Source organism: Cetorhinus maximus, chromosome 11 (genome assembly GCF_964194155.1).
Source record: "Cetorhinus maximus chromosome 11, sCetMax3.hap1.1, whole genome shotgun sequence".
NCBI lineage: Eukaryota > Metazoa > Chordata > Chondrichthyes > Lamniformes > Cetorhinidae > Cetorhinus > Cetorhinus maximus.
In genome coordinates, this window is record NC_135889.1 from 128,935,383 (window position 1) to 128,960,519 (window position 25,137).

Genomic DNA, 25,137 nt, shown 5'->3' on the forward strand with positions numbered 1-25,137 from the left:
ATGATTGCACAATGTTCAGCACCATTTGCGACTCCTCAGATACTGAAGCAGTCCATGTCCAAATGCAGCAAGACCTGGACAATATCCAGGCTTGGGGTGACAAGTAACATTCGCACCACACAAGTGCTAGGCAATGACCATCGCCAACAAGAGAGAATCCAACCATTGCCCCTTGATGTTCAATGGCATTACCATCACGGAATCCTCCACATGCTGTGAGTTACCATTGACCAGAAACTGAACTGGACTAGCAATATAAATGCTGTGGCTACAACAGCAGGTCAAAGACTAGGAATCATGCGACAAGTAACTCACCACCTGACTCCCCAAAGCCTGTCCACCATCTACAAGGCACAAGTCAGGAGTGTGATGGAACACACCCCACTTGCCTGGATGAGCAGAGCTCCTACAACACTCAAAGCTTGACACCATCCACGACAAAGCAGCCAGCTTGATTGGCACCACATCCACTCCCTCCACCACCGACGCACAGTAGCAGCAGTGTGTACCATCTACAAGATGCACTGCAGTAATTCACCAAGGTTCCTTAGACAGCACCTTCCAAACCCATGACCACTACCATCTAGAAGAACATGGGCAGCAGATAGATGGGAACACAAGTTCCCCTCCAAGTCACTCACCATCCTGACTTAGAAATATATTGCCATTCCTTCACTGTCGCTGGGTCACGGATCAGGTCAAAGCTCTGCAGTCCTGCCACATCTGCTCATGAATGGTGGTGGACAATTAAACAACTAATCGCAAGAGGAGTAAGGGGCTCCACAAATATCCCCATCCTCAATGAGTGGGGAGCCCAGCACCTAAGTGCAAATAACAAGGCTAAAGCATTTGCAATCGCCTTCAGCAAGAAATGCCGAGTGGGTGATCCATATCAGCCTCCTCCAGAGGTCCCCAGTAACACAGGAGCCATACTTCAGCAACATTTGATTCACTCCGCACAATATCAAGAAATGGTTGAAGGCACAGATATAACAAAGGCTACGGGCCCTGGCAACATCCTGTCTGTTGTGCTAAAGACATGTGCTCCAGAACTAGCCACACCCTCGCAAAGTTGTTCCAGTACAGCTATGACACTAGCATCTACCCAACAAAGTGGAAAATTGCCCTGGTATGTCCTACCCACAAAATGCAGGACAAATCCAACCCTGCCGATTACTGCCTCATCAATCTACTCTTGACCATCAGCAAAGTGATGGAAGGTGTCATTAACTGTCCTATCAAGCAGCGCTTACACAGTAATAACTGATGCTCAGTTTGGATTCCGCCAGGGTCACTCAGCTCCTGACCTCATTTCTGCCTTGGTACAGACATGGACAAGAGTTGAACTCAAGACATGAGGTGAGAATGAATGTCCTTGGCGTTTTACCCAGTGTAGGAAACCTAGTAAATTTGAAGTTAATGGAAATCAGGGAGAAAACTTTCCACTGGTTGGAGTCATAATTAGCACAAAGGAAGATGGTTGTAGTTGTTTCAGGCCAATCATTTCAACCGCAGTAGTTCCTCAGGGTAGTGTCCTAGGCCAGGCCAGCTTTTGCTGCTTCATCAATGACCTTCCCTCCGTAAGGTCAGAAGTGGGTATTGTCACGGATGTGTCGTTTCGATATTAAAGAGTTTTAAGGACAACTGTTTGAAAAGCACATGCTTGCTAAAAAAGTCTTTAGCAAAGCCTTTGTTCAGAAAAGGGATGTACGAACAGACATCTTTCTGTGTTGGTTCCAAAACCTTATTAACCACTTATCTAATGAAGGATCAAAAAAGATATTATGCAATGAATGTTCCACAAGGGCAACTAGGGATGGGCAATAAATGTTGGTCCAACCAGAAAAACCCACATCTTGTGAATGAATAAAAAAAAGTATAATGGGATCCTTCCACTTTGCTGGTCTTCTTTCAGAACAAGGATAATTAACTGATAAGGACCTTAATGAAAAGCTAAAAATAAAACCCAGTTGGGAGAAAGGCTATTTGAATGGCCAATACTGAATATGGAAGCATGATTCATCAGTTTGGGGGCAGCCATCTTTGGGGTTTCATACTATAAGAAAAGGCTGGAAGCTGCTTAAAGGAAGAACAGTCTTGAACATCATGAGAGAGACACCTTGAAACAGAACCTGCTCCTCAACAGGTAGAAACATCTATTGGACTACTGTACTAAATCAGGCTTTCAAGGGCCACTACCTGGAGCACCATAAAAGTGAAGTCTGCAGCCTTCACTCGCTCCCAGGACCTGCTTGTTGAGTCCACCTGCAAAGGCAAACTTCAACTCTTCAACTACAGAAGCCATCACAGCTGCTTAACCAAACCTCAAGTTTCAAACCCTTCACTTCGGAAAGGCGGCATTCAAGCAACAGGCCCGCAACAATATCTCTTAGACTGATTTGAAATCTCATTTTTAAGTATCTCTTTCTTTTAATCTTGGTTTCTGTATTTTAGTTAATAATTTTATCACTTTTTTTACTTCAATCACTTTTTACTTAAATAACTTTCAGCAGTAGTTTTGTAATAAACTAACATAAGACTAAAACTTGACTGCAGTGTTATTTTTAAGTTTAACCACTCGTAAATTTAAAGGGGACTATATACACAAATTCTTAGCTCACGGACTACTTTAAGGAAATGACTTTTATGTGGTCGCAACAGTACATTCGTTGATGATTGCAGTGTTCAGAACCATTCGCAACTCTGTGCGTCCTGAAGCTATCCGTGTCCATATGCAGCTAGGCATGGAATATATCCAGGCTTAGGCTGATAAGTGGCAAGTAATATTCATGCCACATAATTGCCAGGCAATGACCATCTCCAACAAGAGAGGATCTAACCATCTCCCCATGACATTCAATGGAAATGCCACTGCTGAATCCCCCACTCTCAACATACTTGGGGTTACCATTGTCCAGAAGCTTACCTGCATCAGATATGCAAGAGCAGGACAAGAGGTTGGGAATTCTGCGGTGAGTAACTCACCACCTGTATCCCCAAAGCATATCCACCATCTACAAAGCACAAGTCAGGAGTGTGATGGAATACTCTATACTTGCCTGGATAAGTGCGACTCCAACACGACTCAAGGAGCTCAACACCATTCAGGTTAAAACAGCTCGCTTGATCAGCACCCTATCTACCACCTTAAACATTCACTCATTCCACCATCAGCGCACAGTGACAGCGGTGTGTACCATATACATTCAAGAGCACTGCAGCAACTCTCAAAGCCTCCTTCAACAGCACCTTCTAAATCCAAGACCTCTATGACCCAGAACAAGGGCAGAATTCTTTGAACTCCCTTTCTAACAGCACTATTGGAGTACCTACAGTAGATGGACTGCAGCGGTTCAAGAAGGCAGTTCACCTTCTGTCCATTACCTTCTCAAGCACAATTAAGGATGGGCAATAAATGCTGGCCTTGCCAGTGATGCCCACATCCCATGAAAGAATAAAAAAAACAATTATATCTCCCTTTTCTATCTTACATGTCTTGAAATGAGGAGAAGAGATCAGAAAAGATGTGCATTCTATGGTATTTTTCACAACCACGACATTTTATAACCAGTGAAGTACAGTTGAGGTGTAATCATTGCGATAGTTTGGGAAATGCGGCAGCCAAGTCGCATACAAAAAGCTCCCACAAACAGAAATGTGATAATGACCAGATGATCTGTTTTTGTATTGTTGACTGAAGGATAAATGTTTGTCAGGACAGCGGAGTTAGTTCCCCGGCCCTTCTTCAAAATGGTATCATGAGATCATTTCAATCCACCTGTGAGGGCAGGTGGGGATTCAAATTAACATTTCATCCAGATTCCCCTCTGACTGTGCAGCACTGGTGTATCAGCTTTGATTTTTGTGCTTAAGTCCTGGAGTAGAACTTGAACCCACGATCTTCTAACTCAAAGGCAAGAGTGCTACCAACTAAGCCATGGGTGACAAAAAATATATCATGTCCAGCATGATGGTCTTCCTGGTAAATACCAAGGCAAAGTAATTATTTAATATTTCTGCTATTTCACTGTCATTACCTGTGAGTTTATTTTTTATAGCCCCATCCTCATCTTGATTTTTCTTTTGTCATTTACGTTTCTGTAGAATACTTCATTTCATTTATATTTTTTGATCATTTTATTTCAATTTCCTTTTGCTTGCTGTTTTTTCGGCTCTTTTCCCTAGCCTTTTATATTCCTTTTGTCATCCTCTCCTTTATTGTCTTGTTTACTTAGTGTACACCTTTTTCTTTAGATTCAATTTTTCCCTCATCTACTTCCATGGTATTTTTTCTTGTCTTTTAGTGGAATATATTTTTCCTGAACTTGTAAATTACTGGTTAAATTCCTCCTCCTGCTGTTTTCCTTAGTTTTTCAATAATGTCTTAAACTTACTTTCCCAAGTTCCATCCTTAAAATCAGCTTTTCTTGCAGTATTCCAGTATTGATTCCTCTCTTGCTGGACTTCTTATGGACTGGGTAGGAAAGCTGTAAATGCAGCAAAAACTCCATTCCCTTTTCCCTACCTCATAGTAGAAGAAATATTCCATGATTATTATTCTATGTTTATTGTTTTGCCAAAACATTTATCCCTCCACTTTCCTTTCACTATTAGTCTGTGATATACCCTTGAGTTTCTCAATAATAATTATCCTCTGGCTATCTTTGTGCTCAGTTATCTCCCTCAGACAGCTGATTATTAAAAGGATACAGTCAGCTTGATGGTCACTTGCCCTGATGCTGCTCTGAACATCTTCCAGGAAATCAAAGTCAGGAATCATCAGGTTTCTGCGCACAGTTATGTTCTGGTATTGGTCTGATGTAGCAAGGGGGTTAGAAGTTCCATCAGTCCCAAATAGGACTAAAGCCGTCTCGTCTTTACTCTCAGCAAATACCTACATCAAAAAACCAAACAAAAGACCAGTCAAACTATACATCATGTAGAAGACCAGCAATTTATATTGGTTTTACTTTATTCATCCACTACTTCCAAGTTATCTCAGTGGGATTCATCCAATCAAGTTGATAGAGAAATGTTGGAGAATAGAAAGATTCACTGGGATAGCTAATTATATACCTGAGCTTGATTTAAATTTAGGGCACTGATAGAGCAATATTTCAATTTGTTAATACCAATTTTGGGATAAGACAAATTGTTAAAAGGATTGTGAAAGACTGTAGGAGGGCAAAGGTAATCTAGAAGGATGGGCACATAGATAGCATATGTAATTCAATGCAGAAAAATGTCAAGAAGTACACTTTTGGATAGAAAATAAAGGAGTGAAGTAATTAAATTGAGACCTTTGGTATGTAAATTTGTCATTAAAGGTGGCACTGCAAGTAGATTAATAAAAAAAAAATGCTTGGTTATTGTATCTGGAGGCACAGAATATGAATATATTCAGAATACGAACATATGAAAAAGGCCACAACAAAGTAGGAAGAAGAAAGAGCACGTCTGCAGGAAAATTACAGGGATATGCTCTAACGCAAGCACAATAAGGGGCACTTCAGTTATCCTAATACAGACTGGGATAATAACAGTGTAAAGGGCAAAGAGAGGGAAGAATTCCTGAGATGTACAAGAGAACTTTCTTCATCAGTGTGCTCCCACCAACAAGGGAGCAGTGTTATATCTCGTTCTGAAGAATAAGGTGGATCATATGTCAGTAGGGGACCATTTGGAGCACAATGATTGTATCATCATACAGTCACTACAGCACAGAAGGTCATTTGGCCCATCAAGTTCATGCAGACTCTCTGTAGAACTATCCAGTCAGATCCATTCCCCCTCTCTAGCTCCATAGCCTTGCAAGTTTATTTCCTTCAATTACCCATCCAATTTCTATCTCACTATTCATGATATATAGAAATGAATTGGATGACGAAACCAAATGCAATATTTCCAAGTTTGCTAACGACACAAAACTGGGCAGGGTTGCGTGGAGGATGCAAGGAGGCTTCAGGGTAATTTAGACAGGTTGTGTGTGTGTGTGTTGGAAGATGACCCAGGCCTTCCTGTCGCTTTCCATTTCAACACACCACCCTGCTCTCATGCCCACATGTCTGTCCTTGGCCTGATGCAATGTTCCAGTGAAGCTCAACGCAAACTGGAAGAACAGCACTTCATCTTCCGACTAGGTACTTTACAGCCTTCTGGACTGAATATTGAGTTTAACAACTTTAGATCATGAACTCTCTCCTCCATCCCCACCTCCTTTCCGATCTCTCTTTTTCCAATAATTTATATATATTTTTCTTTTCCCACCTATTTCCATTATTTTTAAATGTATTTCCATCCTTTGTTTTATCTCTACCTTTTAGCCTATTTCGATCCCTTCCCCCCACCCCACCCCCACTAGGGCAATCTGTCCCTTGCTCATCCTGTTTTCTACCCTTAACATCCCCATTAGCACATTTCTTAGCTAATATCACCACCATCAACACGTCTTTCTCCTTTCGTCTATGACATCTTTTGGCAATCTCCACCTATCAATGGCCCTCTATCCAGCTCTAACCACACACAGCAACCCCCCCCCCACCCCCCCTCCACCACCACCCGCCTTAAACCAGCTTATATTTCACCTCTTCTCTATTTTTCCTTAGTTCTGATGAAGAGTCATATGGACTCAAAACATTAACTGTGTCCCTCTCCGCAGATACTGTCAGACCTGCTGAGTTTTTCCAGGCATTTTAGTTTTTGTTCTAGATTTCCAGCATCTGCAGTATTTTGCTTTTATCTTAGTATAAAATAGGGAAGTCTTGCTAAAATTATACAAGGCACTAGTTAGACCACACACAATCACACAGTGCAGAAGAGACCCTTCGGCCCATCGAGTCTGCACCAACACGTGAGAAACACCTGATCTACCTACCTAATCCCATTTACCAGCACTTGGCCCATAGCCTTGAATGTTATGACGTGCCAAGTGCTCATCCAGGTACTTCTTGAAAGATGTGAGGCAACCCGCCTCCACCACCCTCCCAGGCAGCGCATTCCGGAACGTCACCACCCTCTGGGTAAAAAAGTTTTTCCTCACATTCCCCCTAAACCTCCTGCCCCTCACCTTGAACTTGTGTCCCCTCATGGCTGATCCTTCAACTGAGGAGAACAGCTGCTCCCTATCCACCCTGTCCATGCCCCTCATAATCTTGTACACCTCGATCAGGTCGCCCCTCAGTTTTCTCTGCTCCAACAAAAACAGCCCAAGTCTATCCAACCACTCTTCATAACTTAAATGTTTCATCCCAGGCAACATCTTGGTGAAAGCAAAAACAAAAATACCTGGAAAAACTCAGCAGGTCTGGCAGCATCTGCGGAGAGGAGCACAGTTAACGTTTCGAGTCCGAATGACCCTTCAACAGAACTGGTTGAACATCTTGGTGAATCTCCTCTGCACCCCCTTAAGTGCAATCACATCCTTCCTATAATGTGGCGACCAGAACTGCACACAGTACTCCAGCTGTGGCCTCACCAAGGTTCTATACAACTCCAACATGACCTCCCCACTTTTGTAATCTTTGCCCCGACTGATAAAGGCAAGCGTCCCCCAAGCCTTTTTCACCACCCCACTAACATGCCCCTCCACCTTCAGAGACTTATGGACACACACACACGCCAAGGTCCCTTTGTTCCTCAGAATTTCCTAGTGCCATGCCATTCATTGAATACTTCCTTGTCAAATTACTCCTTCCACCTCACACTTTTCAGTGTTAAATCTACCACTTATCTGCCCATTTGACCATCCCGTCTATATCTTTCTGTAGCCCAAGACACTCAACCTCACTGTTAACCACCTGGCCAATCTTTGTGTCATCCGCAAACTTACTAATCCTACCCCCCACATAGTCATCTATGTCGTTTATATAAATGACGAATAATAGGGGATCCAGCACAGATCCCTGTGGTACGCCAGTGGACATAGGCTTCCAGTCACTAAAGCAGCCTTCTGTCATCACCCTCTGCCTCCTACAACTAAGCCAATTTTGAATCCACCTTATCAAATTACCCTGTATCCCATGTGCATTTGTCTTCTTTATAAGTCTCCCATGTGGGACCTTGTCAAAGGCTTTGCTGAAATCCATATAAACTACATCAACTGAACTACCCTCATCTACACACCTGGTCACCTCCTCAAAAAATTCAATCAAATTTGTTAGGCATGACCTCCCTCTGACAAAGCCATGCTTACTGTCCCTGATCAAACCTTGCCTCTCCAAGTGGAGATAGTTCAGAATTTTCTCCAATAGTTTCCACACCACTGACATAAGACTCACTGATCCGTAGTTCCCTGGCTTATCTCTACAACCCTTTTTAAATAGCGGAACCACATTAGCTGTTCTCCAGTCCTCTGGCACCTCCCCCGTGGCCAGAAAGGAATTAAAAATTTGGGTCAGAGTCCCTGCGATCTCCTCCCTTGCCTCCCTCAGCAATCTGGAACACAAATCATCTGGGCCTGGAGATTTGTCCACTTTTAAGCCTACCAACCCAACACCTCCAATACCTTGTCACTCCCTGTATCAATTTGCTCAAGAACCTCGCAGTCTCTCTCCCCGAGTTCCATACCTTCATCCTCATTCTCTTGGGTGAAGACGGATGTGAAGTATTCGTTCAACACTCTACCCATGTCCTGTGGCTCCACCCATAGATTGCCCCCTTGGTCCCTAATGGGCTCTACTCTTTCCCTGGTTATCCTCTTCCCATTGATATACTTATAGAATATCTTGGGATTTTCCCTACTTTTACCAGCCAGAGCTTTCTCATATCCCCTCTTTGCTCTCCTAATTGCTTTCTTAAGCTCCATCCTTTCTGTACTCCACTAATGCCTCCACTGATATGCTCTCCTTGTACCTGCTAAAAGCCTCTCTTTTCCTTCTCATTGTATCCTGAATATCTCTGGTCATCCACGGTTCTCTGGGCTTGTTACTCCTTCCTACCACCCTAGAGGGAACATGTTGAGCCTGTACTGCAGAACACTGTGAACAATTTTGGTCCCCTTATCTAAAGAAAGATATACTGGCATTGGAGGCAGTCCAGAGAAGGTTCACTAGGTTGATCCCGGGTATGGAGGGATTTTCTTATGAGGAGAGGTTGTGTAGGTTGAGCCTGTACTCATTGGAATTTAGAAGAATTTAGAGAGGCGACCTTATTGAAACATATAAGATTCTTAGGGGGCTTGACACAGTAGATGCTGAGAGGTTGTTTCCCCTTGTGGGAGAGTCTAGGACCAGAGGGCATAATCTCAGAGTAAGGGGGTGCCCACTAAAACAGAGATGAGGAGGAATTTCTTCTCTCAGAGGGTAGTCAATCTGTGGAATTCTTTAGCGCAGAGGGCTGTATTCAAGGCTGAGATAGACAGATTTTTAATCAGTAAGAGAATCAAGGGCTGTGGGGCAAAGACAGGAAAGTGGAGTTGAAGATTATCAGATCAGCCATAATCTCATTGAATGGCAGAGCAGACTTGATGGGCCGAATGGCCTACTTCTGTTCCTACCTCTTATGGTCTTATAGAAACTAAACTGGACTAGCTATATAAATACTGTGGCTACGAGAGCAGGTCAGAGGCTAGGAATTGTGAGACGAATAACTCACATCCTGACTCCCCAAAGCTTGTTCACCACCTACAAGACACAAGTCAGGAGTGTGATGGAATAGTCCCCACATGTCTGGATGAGTGCAGCTCCCACAACACTCAAGAAGCTTGTCACCGATCAGGACAAAGCAGCTGCTTGATTGGCATCACATCCACAAACAGTCACTCCCTCCACCACCGACGCACAGTAGCAGCAGTGTGTACCATCTACAAGATGCACTGCAGGAATTCCCCACAGCTCCTTCGACAGCACCTTCCAAACCCACGACCACTCCCATCTAGAAGGACAAGGACAGCAGGTAGATGGGACCACCACCACCTGGAAGTTCCCCTCCAAGTCACTCACAATCCTGACTTGGAAATATATCACTGTTCCTTCACTGTCACTGGGTCAAAATTCTGGAACTCCCTTCCTAACAGCACTGTGGGTGTACCTACACCACATGGACTGCAGTGGTCCAAGAAGGCAGCTCACCACCGCTTTCTCAAGGACAACTAGGGGCAGGCAATAAACGCTGGCCCAGCTAGCGAAAACTACATCCTGTGAATGGATTAAAAAAAACAAAAATGCAGTGGCTAATATTTAAGGGGATATTTAAGAATGCATAGAATATTCTAACATGTAAGAAAAAGTCCAAGGGATGGACACACCATCTGTGGTTAACTAGAAGGTTTAAGATAGTATCAAACTTAAAGAAAAAGCATATAATTGTGCAAAGATGGGTGGGAGGCCAGAAGATTGGACAGAACATAAGGAACAACAAAGATTGACGAAAAGACTAATAAGATGGAAAAAACTAGAGTTTGAGAGAAAGCTAGCCAGATAAACAAAAACAGATATTAAGAGTTTTTATGAATATTTAAAAAAGAAACAAGTTAACAAAGTGAGAGTTGGTCCTATAGAAAATGAGTCTGGAGAATTGATAGTGCAAAGCAAGGAGATGACAGATGAACTGAACAGGTATTTTGCATCAGTTTTCACTATCGAGGATACAAGTAATATCCCAGAAGCAGCTATAAACCAGAATTTGGCAGTGAGGAAGGAGGTCAGGAAAATTACAGCTACCAGAGAAATGTTACTGAGTAAATTGTTGGAGCTGTGGGCTGACAAGAGCCTGGGTCCTCATGGCCTTCTTCTTAGGGTCTTAATAGAAGTGTCTAGTGAGATAGTTGATGCATTGGTTTAATTTTCAAAATCTTCCTAGATTCGGGGATGGTCCCATTAGATTGGAAGATAGCAAATGTAACTCCATTATTCAAAAAGGGAGGGAGGCAGAAAGCAGCAAACTACAGGCCAGTTAGCTTAACTGTCACAGGGAAAATGTTAGAAGCTATTATTAAATAAGTTATAATAGGGCACTTGGGTAAGCTCAAGGTCATTAGGCAGAGTCAACATGGTTTTGTGAAAGAGGAATCATGTTTAACTAACTTGTTGGAGTTCTTTGAAGAAATAACATGGGCCTTGGGTAAAGGGAAACCGGTGGATGTATAGTACTTAGATTTCGTGAAGGCACTTGATAAAGTGCCACATCAAAGGTTATTGCAGAAAATAAAAGCTTATGATATAGGAGGTAACATATTGCCATGGATAGAAGATTGGCTGGCTAACAGGAAGCAGAGAGTAGGCATAAATGGGTCTTTTTCAGGTTTGCAAGATGTAGCGAGTGGTGTGCCACAGGGATCAGCGCTGGGACCTCAACTGTTTACCATTTATATAAATGACTTGTTGAAGGGACTGAAGGGATGGTTGCCAAATTTGCTGATAACACAAAGATAGGTAGGAAAGTAAGTTGTGAAGGGGACATAAGGAGGCTACAAACAGATATATATATAGGGTTAAGTGAATGGGTGAAGATTTGGCAAATGGAGTATAATGTGGGAAAATGTGAAATTGTCCATTTTGGCAGGAAGAATAAAAGAGAAGCATATGATCTAAGTGGTGAGAGACTGCAGAGCGCTGAGGTGCAGAGGGATCTGGGTGTCCTAGTGCATGAATCACATAAGGTTACTATGCAAGTACAGCAAGTAATTAGGAAAAATAATAGAACATTATCATTTATTGCAGGTGGAATTGAATACAAAAGTAGGGAGGTTATGCTTCAGTTGTACAGGGCATTAGTGAGACCATATTTGGAGTACTGTGTGCAGTATTGGTCACCTTATTTAAGTAAGGATGTAAATGTATTGGAAGCAGCTCAGAGATGGTTTACCAGACAAATACCTGGAATGGATGAGTTGTCTTATGAGGAAAGGTTGGACAGACTAGGCTTGTATCCACTAGAGTTTAGAAGAGTAAGAGGCGACTTGAATGAGACATAAAAGATCCTGAGGGGTCTTGACAGGGTGTGGAGATGGTATTTCCTCTTGTGGAAGAATCTAGAACTAGGGGTCGCTGTTTAAAACTAAGGGGTCGCCTATTTAAAACAGAGATGAGGGGAAATTGTTTCACTCAGAGAGTTGTGAGTCTTTGGAACTCTCTTCCTGAAAAGGTGGCGAAAGCAGAGTCTTTAAATATTTTTAAACTTTTTTAAGGCAGAGGTGGATAGATTCTTGGTAAGCAAGGGGGTGATAGGTTATCAGTGGTAGGTGGGATGCAGATTTGAGATTACTATCAGATCAGCCATGATTTTATTAAGTGGTAGAACAAGCTCGAGGGGCTGAATGGCCTACTCCTGCTCCTTGTTCACATGTTCATAAATTGATTTTATAGGACCCTTACCTCAAACAAAGAGGGAGAACAAGTATTGGCTGGTACTGGTGGATAACTTCACCAAACAGTAAAGGCATTCCCCTGTAAATCTGCAACTGCGCCGTGAACAACTAAGACACTAGTACAAGACGTATTTATAAGGTGAGATTTAGCTCAAATTGTAGAATCCGATCAAGGAAGTCAGTTCACCGATCAGGTAATGCAACATGCTCTACAGCTGCTAAGGGCTGATGGGATGCATCTGTGCCTTACAATCTACAATCATGCGGGATAGTGGAATGCATGAACCGCTCAATTAAAACAGCACAGAGGAAAGAGTTAATGGCCCAAGGGGCAAATGGGATGAAATTCTATCACCAGTACTTAGGAATATCAGGGCAGGAAAGTCCAAGGGAACCAGATACTAGCGCCATGAATTGGTCACAGGAAGACCTTTGAGAACCCCTGTACACCTGTGGGTACCCACTTTAACTGAGAGACAGATCAGAGAAGTTACGAAGGAACAGTTTGTGGTAAACCTCCTACAGACCTTGCAAGACCTCCATTATGAAGTTCAGGAAACTTAAGGAGGGCACGTTGTGCTAATAAGTTGCTCCTAAAACTAGCCAAACCACAAGAGTGGGATATAGGTCAGCAGGTTATGGAGGCTTGGTCTGTTTGAACGCCTATACAAAGAACCATACAGCATTGTGGATAAAGCCAGTCCAATGTTGTAGTCTTCTTCTTCCAGATGGTGAGCAATAAAAAGAACTCCAAAATAGTAACAGCAGCAACACTGGAAAAGCAGCAGCCAGAGCAGCAAGAGCAGCCACAGCCAGCACACAACTGCAGCAACAGTATATGCGGTCCAACTTCCTAAGCGAGTTAAATGGTTTCATATTAATCAGGTGAAACTATCTGAAGGAGAACGTTTGCTGGAAAGGAATGCAGCCAGCATCAGGCCCATGGACCAAATAGTATGGGATCCAAAAGAACCACCTCCAAGGGACGCCAGAGGGGGAGTTCAAGCTGGGAGTCAGCCCTGTTCAGGAAGGCAAAATGCCAGCAGAGATATGTGTCACAAAGACAGGGCTTAAAGAGAGAAGACTCAGATGATTCACTCCCACACAAAAGTGACTGGGTTAATACAGGCCGCAGAAGAGAGAGACAATGTTGTTATCCCTTAACTACTAGCCTGTGTCCACAGAGCTGGATGTATTTTTCTTTATTTTTCAGAAAACTCCGGATTGATGACCAGTCAAACACGTAGACCCAAGCACTAAAGATCAGTCACCTGTTAATGGCTATCCATATTCTGGAAGAGGTGACACCAGTGTATTTTGGTCATCCAGATTAGAAAAGTGATTTCTTTGGTTGGCCCAACCTTAGCGACCACAATTTCACTTTCACTGAACCCCAAGTAATTCCTGGGGAGCCAGGGAGGCTACACATGTAGGAATACCATGGAGAGATTAAAGGTGACTGTCCAGGCAATTGCTCTCTTCAAGGAACGCAACGGGTATGGCGAATAAATGAAGGAGAAGGAGTAAGTTTAATCTATCAGTTTCAATGGAAGATACTCATGTTAGAGCCTGAAACTACACTGTCCATTAGCTATTCCACGTTTGTCACTTTGAGACAAGTTAGGGAGAGTGTGAATGGAAAAGGTGGGGGGGTTATAACCCAAGAGACAACCTGATAATAATGATGACCGGCCCATCTGATAATTATATCCAGTTATGCTGGTCCAAACGGCAAGGTAAATTCCATTCAGGAAACTATAAATTACTTAGGGGAGATAATGTCCCAGCAGGTTCAGCAAAAAGGGTACTCCCTGAGGCGAAGTGAATACCAGACCCCACCATTCGTAGACAGAGAACAAACCAAGGGAGGGGGACTCCTATCTTATGGACAAAACTTACCCCTTGTGGCCCTAATGGTGATCATAATCGTGAAAAAGGGGACCCACAGATTATGTTACAGCGGGCAGCTCCACAGTGTGTTTTAAAAATCTATATCAGAAGTTCAGCAACCCTTAGGGCAAGTGAACCAGATTGTCCAAAACTGTTATGATCCCAGCTGATGTTACTACACATGCTCATTTTTAAGGATTCACAGATCCCACCAAAAGTCAAGGATTTGTAATCCCACAAGAGATCCCACCTTATAACAATAAATCCCGACAAGCCCCCACTTTGTTATGATCCCAGTTGATGCAACTATTGGACAAGCCAGATCCCAGAGTGGAACCCGGCTTGATAGATCCTAACTTTTATTTTTTGTTCAGATACATGGAGAATGGCTACTGAACAGTCATATGAGTCAGCTGATGAACTTTTAACAAAAGAATAAAACATTTATTAAACATGAAAAGATGAACTATATTACAATACTTCTTCACCCACAACTATATCTTTACAGATATATACAGATTCGTAAGGATAATAAGTTACATAAGCTATCTTATATTCTAATGCTCACATTAAGTACACATGTTATGAAGTGATAGATGATGTGTGCCAGGCAGATCAAATCCACGAGGGAAACTTGGTCACACAGTCACAACAATTTTGCAATTTGTATTTTATTTTGGGATGCGTGCCTTGAATTCAGTAGTAATAAGTCCACCCAGTCTTAGAAGTTTTTTACAAAACTAAATTAAACATTAATTAAAGATTTTAAGCCCATACATAGGTCTACAAATTACCACTATAATAACTCCTAAATTTCCTAATCAATATAGCACCTCCATTAAAGCAACAGTAAAAACAAATAAAATTTCAACAGGCCCAGGCAAAGCACACAATACCCTGGACAGTGATATTCAAAGTGAGTTTTCTTAGCTTCAGTTCCTGTAGACAGTAACTTGATACACAGAGGATGGAGGTGTGTCACACTTGTGTTAGAACTTAGAATGCTTTTCCCTTTCCACATGACCTCATCTCTTTTATACATGTTTCTTCCTTTTTAATGTGAATTCCATAGTTCCAATATGTCTTTGCAACTTTACTTTTCTCATAATATAAATCTTTCATAGTACTCATATTATCAGTAATCATTGGGAAAAATAAACATACTGCTTGGTTTAGCTTCTTATGGCTAGGTGTAACATCTTACCCATCTCTTTGAAATTCAAACTAACCTAATTTATCTAAAAATGCAAATGTTCCTCACACCTCACATTCTAAAGCTTCAGCCATATTTACGTATTTAGCATTTCAAACCTAACTTGCCTTTTGATAACTCAAAAGCTCCAGACCAGCTGGCCTCATTTCAATTAAATCCGCCCCACACACACACATCCACACAGAGAAACTTATCCAAACCTCATTATGAACCCACTTTTGCAATAAATCACAATAATATTATGAAAGTTATTATATTTTCATGACAACACAGTCCATGTAAACCAACAGGTGACAGGTGGTCAGGTACACCACACTCCATAACCAAGTGACAGATGCCATCCCAAACAGATGCTATGGATCTCTCCTCAATTCCCCCGAGACGCTTGTCACACCGTGAGCCAACCAGTCTCGCTCAACTGTCTTTCACACGAGGGCTTCCAATCTCCAGTCTCGAAGAACTCACTTTGGAATCTTCTCCGAAACCAATGCTTTCTCTCAGATGCCTTTTAGCAAGGGTATTCCTCCAGGGCTTCCAGCTCTCCTGAATTGCACGTACATTCAACTTCCATCCATGTACTCTCTCTCACTGACTCAGCCATGCCAACAGAACACCACTTCTTCACATGGCCATTGTAAAGAATTACAGACCTTCAGCTGTCTCCTTGGATCTTCTCACTTCTCAAAAGCCTACTTTTTCTTTAAGTCTGCATCCTGCTGCTTTCTCCCTTCAAGCCTGGAGCCTTTCTCTGCTCCTCACTCTTAACTTCACTTAACTGGTCTTTTTTCCAGTCTCCTGTTCTTCCTTTGACTAGAAGGTATCTTTGGGACCCCTCTTCTCTTCTTTGGAGAAATCTGCTTCCTGCGGCCCCCTCCTGTCCAGCTTCTCCTGGGATCTGGTTTCATATTTAATTGCTTTCTGTCCCTCTCCTATACTGCTTCTGCTGGCAACTCCTTTCAACTTTAGAGCACACTGACCAACTGAACTCAAACTGCTTTCAGTTTCTCTGTCTGTGTGGGACCTCCTCTTTGGACCCTAGGCAACAGCATAGTTTTTTTCTACTTTGTTTTAACTTCCCTAAACCACTACCCCCCTTGATAACACAGCTACCACTTCAAGGGTCATAAAACTCAATAAAAATGCAGGCATCTTTTAAAGTGAAACTAAAACTCAGGCTTCATCATTTTAACCCACAAAATACAGAAATACAAATTAAACTTAAACTCTCTCTATTTCCTAACAAAACACAGGGAGGGACTAAAAAATAGTTTGGTACTGATTCCAACGGGAAAGATTCTGTATCATAATGTGCATCATGAAGTGGTACCTGTGATGCTAAAGTTGACAGGAATGACATTACCAAGTTGGTGCAAGGCAAAAACAAAAGCACTGTACAAAATGTTTTACACTAAGTTATTGAGTTGAGCATAAAATTAGATGGAGGACCAGATCATTGGGAGCAAATTTATGTTCTGAACAGAAGTATACCCAGAAGCAAGAGGGGGTTAATAAAGGATTTAGCGTCAGGACTTAATACCGGAGCTTCAGTGATAAATAGTATAGCTCTGACCACATTAAATGGTGTAATTAAAAATCTTAAAATAGAAGTGAAAAATATTCTCCGGGAAAGGAACACCAATCAAGACACTCAATTACGGGAAGATCAGGTGATGACAATTCACTTGAATGATGTAGTGAGTGAATTAGAGAATTATGTAAGAACAATTAATGAGTTAATCAGGGAAGTTTGTAATGCTTCGATGGCTCAAAATGATGCGTGTGTTATGTATGGGTCCTGGATAGTGGAACAAGCTCAAGAGGTTATGAGACAGATACACGAGGACGAAGTCCCCTCATGGATCACTGATGAAAATTTAATTTCCCTGTCCAAGTATAATAGTATCACAGTTTGCCAACTCAAGGGATTGGTTCAGTCTTATCCTGTCCAGGTCAAACATGAAACTACTAATTGGACCATCATCGGTTTAATTCCGTATCTGCCGGTAGTGATGGGTGAGACAGGACCATTGTGAATATATTAGGTAAAAAACAAAGGATAGATTCGGAGCGGCAGTCATATACAATATCACAATACCTATCCATACGCAGTAAATTTGGGAAATTATGTATGAGTAACTCAACTGGAAGGGTGTAACACAGGGGAGAAGTGATTGTGTGCCGATACGAGACAAGGGTCCACCGAAGCAACACGTGGGTTTAATCAAACACAAGTAAATTGCACAATGGAAGCTGTTAGAGCAGATCTGAAGCCGACACAAACTGCAAGCGTAAGAGAGGGGGAGTATTGTGTTACCACTATAGAAAAGGAATATAGTTATGGAAATAAAAATCCATGCTCTATTCCCGAAACAACTTTTTGTTTTATCTCAGAAACACCTATCAGATCGAGGATTGATGAATATTTACTATCATAATATCACAGAAACACCTATCAGATCGAGGATTGATGAATATTTACTATCATAATATCACAGAAATTAGTGTAAAAGATAGAATGAAAGGACAATTACGAGAGTTTGTGGAAAGATTGTTATAATGTCCCATAGCTGCCAGAACCACTAAAAGAATTGAGAGAGAGCATTGCTAAATCTCAGAAAGTTTAATTCCGCTTGCAGCAACATAATGAGTATATTAATAGAATAACTGATGATATCAAAGTTACCACATGGTGGGAGGATTTATGGAATTAAGGCACGAATTTGAATATTCATCCATGGATTTGTTCAATTACTGATAATTCGGTTTCTGCCAACTAATTGCTGAAATGAAAGTTGTCTTTTATTTATCAGTCCTTTTTCTTGCTGCATTCAATCACCCTTGAACTACAAGCCAGGACAATGAACAGCCTTACATGCGAGGTGGTCAACTATGGTGTAGAATCAGGAGATGGAGTTTGATTGATGGACACACAACCTGATTGATGACAGATGGGAGACACTATCAAAAGATGCATAAACAACTTGAATATTGCAAAGTCTGCAAAACCTTGCAGCATCTGTGAGAACTGATAAGGACTCATGTTTTTCCAGACTCATTATTTTGAGAAAGTCTGAGCAAAGGCTGGAAGGAAGCCAGAAATTTGGCTTAAAGGGACACTGCTTCCAGGATTCGGGGTTACAGCTGGAGTGAATTAGTCAACCACTGAAGACTACAGAGGAAGGGGCATGGAAGAGTCCACCCCTGTGTATGGCTATTCAGAAACTTGGTAATGTATATACCAAGATCATAAGACATAGGAGCAGAAATTAGGCCATTCGACCCATCGAGTCTGCTCTGCCATTCAATCATGGCTGATAAGTTTCTCAACCACATTCTCCCTCCTTCTCCCCCTAACCTTTGATCCCCTTACCAATCAAGAACCTATCTATCTCGGTCTTAAATACACTCAATGACCTGGCCTCCACAGCCTTCTGTGGCAATGAATTCCATACATTCACCACTCTCTGGCTAAAGAAGTTTCTCCTCATTTCTGTTCTAAAAGGTCTTCCCTTTACTCTGAGGCTGTGCCCTCGGGTCCTAGTCTCTCCTACTAATGGAAACATCTTCCCCACGTCCACTCTATCCAGGCCTTTCAGTATTCTGTAAGTTTCAATCAGATCCCCCCTCATCCTTCTAAACTCCATCGAGTAAAGACCCAAAGTCCTCAAACGTACCTCATATGTTAAGCCTTTCATTCCTGGGATCATTCTCATGAACATCCCCTGGACCCTCTCCAGGGCCAGCACATCCTTCCTGAGATACGGGGCCCAAAATTGCTCACAATATTCTAAATGTGGTCTGACCAGAGCCTTATAAAGCCTCAGTAGCACATCCCTGCTTTTTTTTCTAGTCCTCTCGAAATAAATGCCAACATTGCATTTGCCTTCCTAACTACCGACTCAACCTGCAATTTAACCTTAAGAGAATCCTGGACTAGGACTCCCAAGTCCCTTTGCACTCCAGATTTCTGAATTCTCTCCCCATTTAGAAAATAGTGTATGCCTCTATTCTTCCTACCAACGTGCATGACCTCACACTTCCCCACGTTGTATTCCATCTGCCACTTCTTTGCCCATTCTCCTAACCTGTCCAAATCCTTCTGCAGCCTCCCCGCCTCCTCAATACTACCTGTCCCTCCACCTATCTTTGTATCATCTGCAAACTTAGCCAGGGTGCCCTCAGTTCCTTCATCTAGATCATTAATGTATAAAGTGAAAAGTTGTGGTCCCAACACTGACCCCTGCGGAACTCCACTAGTCACCGGCCGCCATCCTGAGAAGGACCCCCTTAACCCCACTCTCTGCCTCCTGCCAGACAGCCAATCTTCTATCCATGCTAGTACCTTGCCTCTAACACCATGGGCTCTTATCTTACTGAGCAGCCTCCTGTGCGGCACCTTGTCAAAGGCCTTCTGGAAGTCCAAGTAGATAACATCCATTGGCTCTCCTTTGTCTAACCTACTCGTTACCTCCTCAAAGAATTCTAACAGATTTGTCAGGCATGACCTCCCCTTGATGAAACCATGCTGACTTTGCCCTATTTTACCATGCACTTCCAAGTATTCAAGGGGGAATTTTACCAATTTAGGAACCTGTTGTGGAACAGACCAATTTTGGGTTATTGTTTGTGCTTTAAAAAAAAGTCTTTCTTCTTTTCTTCAATAAAGTTATCTTTCTTTTTTGACTTTAATATATTATTAATTATAATTGTTATCTGTTATTATTAATTCTAATTATAATTATTATTCAATATTCAATAAAATTGTTGATTTAACACATTACTTGGTATTGTCACTCATTCCTGTTACGTCCAGAGAACAAAGAACAAAGAAAAGTACAGCACAGGAACAGGCCCTTCGGCCCTCCAAGCCTGCGCCGATCATATTGCCCGTCAACTAAAACATTTTGCACTTCCGGGGTCCGTATCCCTTTATTCCCAACCTATTCATGTATTTGTCAAGTTGCCTCTTAAACACCACTATTGTACCTGCTTCCACCACCTCCTCTGGCAGCGAATTCCAGACATTCACCACCCTCTGCGTAAAAAACTTGCCCCGCACATCACCTTTATAGTTTTCTCCTCTCACCTTAAATCAATGTCCCCTAGTAATTGACCCTTCACCCTGGGAAAAAGCTTCTACTCTGTCCATGCCACTCATAATTTTGTAAACCTCTATCAAGTCGCCCTCAATCTCCGTCGCTCTAGTGAGAACAATCCGAGTTTCTCCAACCTCTCCTCATAGCTAATAACCTCCAGACCAGGCAGCATCCTGGTAAACCTCCTCTGCACCATCAGAGGACAGCTCCGAACCTAAGGGACTCTCACGCCCTTACAATGGGGATAGTTATGGAGCCACCTCCTCCTCCTCTGATTAGTTGCTTAATTTTCCACTATCATTCATGACTGGATGAAGGATTCCAGAGCTTTGATCTGATTCGCTGGTTGTGGGATTGCTTAGCTCTGTCCATCACATGCTGCTTCTAATGTTTGGCATGCAAGTAGTCTGTGTTGTAGTTTCACCAACTTGTCAGCTCATTTTAAGGTATGCTTGAAACTGCTCCTAGCCAGCTCCCCTGCACTCTTCCTTGAACCAGGGTTGATCCTGTGACTTGATGGTGATGGCTGAGTGAGGGATATGCCAGGCCATGAGGTTAAAGATTGCAGTTGTAAATAATTCTGCTGCTGCTAATGGTTCACAGTGCCTCATAGATGCTCAGTTTTGAGTTGCTAGATTTGTTTTGAATCTATCCCATTTAGCACTGTGATAGTGCCATACAACACAATGGAGGGTATTCTCAGCATGAAGAAAGACTTTGCCTTCACAAGGATGGTGCAGTGATCACTTCTACCAATACTGTCATGAACAGATGCATCTGTGACAGGTCTCGGGGAGAATGTCTAGTAGGATTTTCCCTGTTGTTGGTTCCCTCACCACCTGCCACTAACAGCTATGTCCTTCAGGATTTAGCCAGCTTAGTCAGTTGTGGTGCTAACAAGCCACTCTTGGTGATGGATTTTCATTCTATGCCCTCGCCACCCTCAGTGCTTCTATACAGGTTTATACAAGTTCAGCATAACTTACCTACTTTTGTGCTCAATATAGGTACAGTATCTCAAAACCAGCAACGCTGGGACTAAGACTGTGCTAGATTTCAGATCTTGCTGGTTTTTAAGAGAAAAAAATTGGAATCTTAATTCAATGAATAAGGGAACACATGAAATCAAGTGAATAAGTTTCTTTCTGTATGTGTGGAAACACGACCAAACTGTGATTTCAGAGAAACGCAAGCTCAGTGTACGAACTGGATCTTACCACTAATAGTCAAACTGAGAACCCTTGGCCTGGTTCACCTTCATTGTGTCTCTCCCTCGGTGAGGCAAAAGGTATGGGGGTGGTGCGCTATGTCTATCACTGTACTATGACTCCAGTCCAAAGGAAACTGGCCAGGTCGGGTTGGGCGGATTGGGCCAAGCCAGATTGGGTAGCGTCAAGGGTCGCTTGGACCACTCAGAGTGGGAAAAGATAGATGCGTGAACGCTGAGCGCGTTACTGCACCTGTCCAAACAGGGTTGTAAATTATCTTACTCATCCAATAGGAATTAAAATTCATGTATGGCAGCTCAAAAAAAAGTCCAGTTTTCAAACATTGTTGGTTTTCGGATTTGAGACATTGCACTATACCTCTATTTATGAAGCCTAAGATCCAATGCCTTGCTAATTACTCTCTCAATAGGTCCTGCCACCTTCAAAGATCTATGCACATGAATATTCAAATTCCTCTGTCCCTGTAAACTCTTTAGAATTGTGCCTATAATGCCTCTCCTCATACCTTCTGCCAAAGTGCATCACCTCACACTTCTCTATATTAAATTCCATCTGCAACTTATCTGCTCATTCTGCTAGCCTATCTAGGTTCTATTGCAGTCAATCGATACCTTCCTCACTGTCTCCACTGATACAGGTCTGGCATCATCACAAATTTTGAAATTTTAATCTCTATTGCAATAACTACGTCATTTAAATATTTCAAAAAAAGCAGCAGTTCTAGCAATCACCCTTGGGGAACATCACTATCTACCATCCTCCAGTCTGAGAAACAACCATTTACCACCAGTCATTGTTTTCTGCCTTTAAGCCATTGTTTTTGATAGAGGTATTCAAAATCAGGAGGGGTCTGGACAAGAGTAGATAGGGAAAACTGTTCCCACTTATGAAGGGATCAAGAATGAGAGGGCACAGATTTAAAGTATTTGGCAAAAGAAGCAAAGGCGATATGAGGAAAAACTCTTTCACGGAGCGAGTGCTTAAGGTTTGGACTGCACTCCCTGAGAGTGTGGTTGAGGCAGGTTCAATCAAAGCATCCAAAAGGGAATCAAGATTGTTATCTGATAAGGAAGAATGTGCAGGATTACGGAGAGAAGGTGAGAGAATGGCACTAGGTGAGTTGTTCATTCGGAGAATCGGTGCAGATGCCATGGGTTGAATAGTGTCCTTCTACACTGTAACAATTCTGTGATTCTGTGAAACCTGTTGATAGCAATATACCTCCCTCTCTCTGCTGATGGATCAATACTCCATGAAAATAAAAATACCTGGAAAAACTCAGCAGGTCTGGCAGCACCTGCGGAGAGGAACACAGTTAACGTTTCGAGTCCGTATGACTCTTCAACGGAACTAAGTAAAAATAGAAGAAAGGGAAGAAAGGTGAAATATAAGCTGGTTTGGCGGGGGGACGGGGACGGGGGGACAAGTAGAGCTGGATAGAGGGCCAGTGATAGGTGGAGATAGCCAAAAGATGTCATAGACAAAAGGACAAAGTGTTGAAGGTGGTGATATTATCTAAGGAATGTGCTAATTAAGGGTAGAAAGCAGGACAAGCAAGGTACAGATAGCCCGAGTGGGGATGGGGTGAAGGAATCGAAATAGGCTAAAAGGTAGAGATAAAACAATGGATGGAAATACATTTAAACATAATGGAAATAGGTGGGAAAAGAAAAATCTATATAAATTATTGGAAAAAAGGGGGATCGGAAAGGGGGTGGGGATGGAGGAGAGTGTTCAAGATCTAAAATTGTTGAACTCAATATTCAGTCCGGAAGGCTGTAAAGTGCCTAGTCGGAAGATGAGGTGCTGTTCCTCCAGTTTGCGTTGAGCTTCACTGGAGCAATGCAGCAGGCCAAGGACAGACATGTGGGCATGAGAGCAGGTTTGTCCGCAAGCATGACCCAGACCTCCCTGTCGCTTGCCATTTCAACACTCCACCCTGCTCTCTTGCCCACATGACTGTCCTTGGCTTGCTGCATTGTTCCAGTGAAGCTCAACGCAAACTGGAGGAACAGCACCTCATCTTCCGACTATGCACTTTACAGCCTTCCGGACTGAATATTGAGTTCAACAATTTTAGATCTTGAACTCTCTCCTCCATCCCCACCCCCTTCCCATTTCTTCCCCCTCCTTTTTGTTTTTTCCAATAATTTATATAGATTTTTCTTTTCCTACCTATTTCCATTGTTTTTAAATGTATTTCCATCCATTGTTTATTTCTACCTTTTAGTATTCCCCACCCCCACTAGAGCCATCTGTACCTTATCTGTCCTGTCTTCTACTCTTAATTAGCACATTCCTTTAGATAATATCACCACCTTCAACGCCTCTTTGTTCTTTTGTCTGTGACAGCTTTTGGTTATCTCCACCTATCACTGGCTGCTTGTCCCAACAAAACCACCCCCCTCCCCTTTAACCAGCTTATATTTCACCCCTTTCCTATTTTTACTTAGTTCTGTTGAAGGGTCATGAGGACTCGAAACGTCAACTGTGCTCTTCTCCGCCGATGCTGCCAGACCTGCTGAGTTTTTCCAGGTATTTCTGTTTCTGTTTTTGTTTTGGATTTCCAGCATCCGCAGTTTTTTGTTTTTATCCCTCTTAACTTTATCTCCCGATAAGTTATCATTTTTAAGAGAAGTAGGAAAATTGCACATGGAGAAGAGTATATTTCTACAAAGAGTAAAACTTGTTACCTGACGTTGAACAAACATCAGGACAACATTTTGTGCTTGCTTAAATGGAGTGTCCTCCCCCAGAGGCGAGTTGCTTGTTGTACAGCCCACATCCCAGCACAGGACAATGGCACTCTGCAAGTAACATCAATTGCAAAAACAGTGCTGTTAGCTATAGTTACAAAGCTAAACAAAAAGAACAGTATCAGAAATACCATTAAACAGCCAGAACAATCAACATCTGACGATCATCTTCTACTGTTTTTTATGAATTTATTCTTTTGTTAATCCTATTACTAGGGAAAGTGGGAGCTGAATGAGATAGAAAGCGCAGCCAACTTAAACACAGGTAGAAATTGAAAGGAAACACTCAGGTCAGGCAACATCTGTGCAGAGAAACAGAATTCATGTTTCAGGTCTGTGACCTTTCATCAGAACTAAAGGTTAAAAATCATAGAATCATCAAATAATAGAATGGTTACAGCACTGAAGGAGGTCATTTGGCCTGTCAAGACTGTGCTGGCCCCTGAAGAAGCAATTCACCTAGTGTCACTCCCTGCCTTTTCCCAGTAGCCCTGCAGTTTTTTATTTTTCAGATAATGATCCAATTCACTTCTTAAAGCATCAGTTGACCCTGCCTCCACCACACTCTCAGGTAGTGTATTCCAGATCCTACCCACTCTCTGTGTGAAAAAGTTTTTCCTCAAATCACTTGCTTCTTTTGCCAAATACC

The 25,137-nt window shown here is 42.3% G+C and overlaps 1 protein-coding gene across 2 annotated transcripts in view; it reads right to left on the reverse strand.

Moving 5' to 3' along the window:
• Nucleotides 1–25,137, reverse strand: part of LOC144686921 (X-ray repair cross-complementing protein 5-like) — a 203,304-nt gene that overhangs the window by 166,453 nt on the left and 11,714 nt on the right. For both annotated transcript variants that reach the window (XR_013578020.1, XM_078552767.1), the window contains exons 2-3: nucleotides 24,426–24,539; nucleotides 4,711–4,894 (exon numbers count right to left, since the gene is read on the reverse strand). Coding sequence is in view for 1 of the 2 variants with exons in the window: in XM_078552767.1 (XP_078408893.1) it covers nucleotides 4,711–4,894; nucleotides 24,426–24,539 (298 nt within the window). In the remaining variant the exon portion in view is untranslated. The remainder of the gene's footprint in view (nucleotides 1–4,710; nucleotides 4,895–24,425; nucleotides 24,540–25,137) is intronic.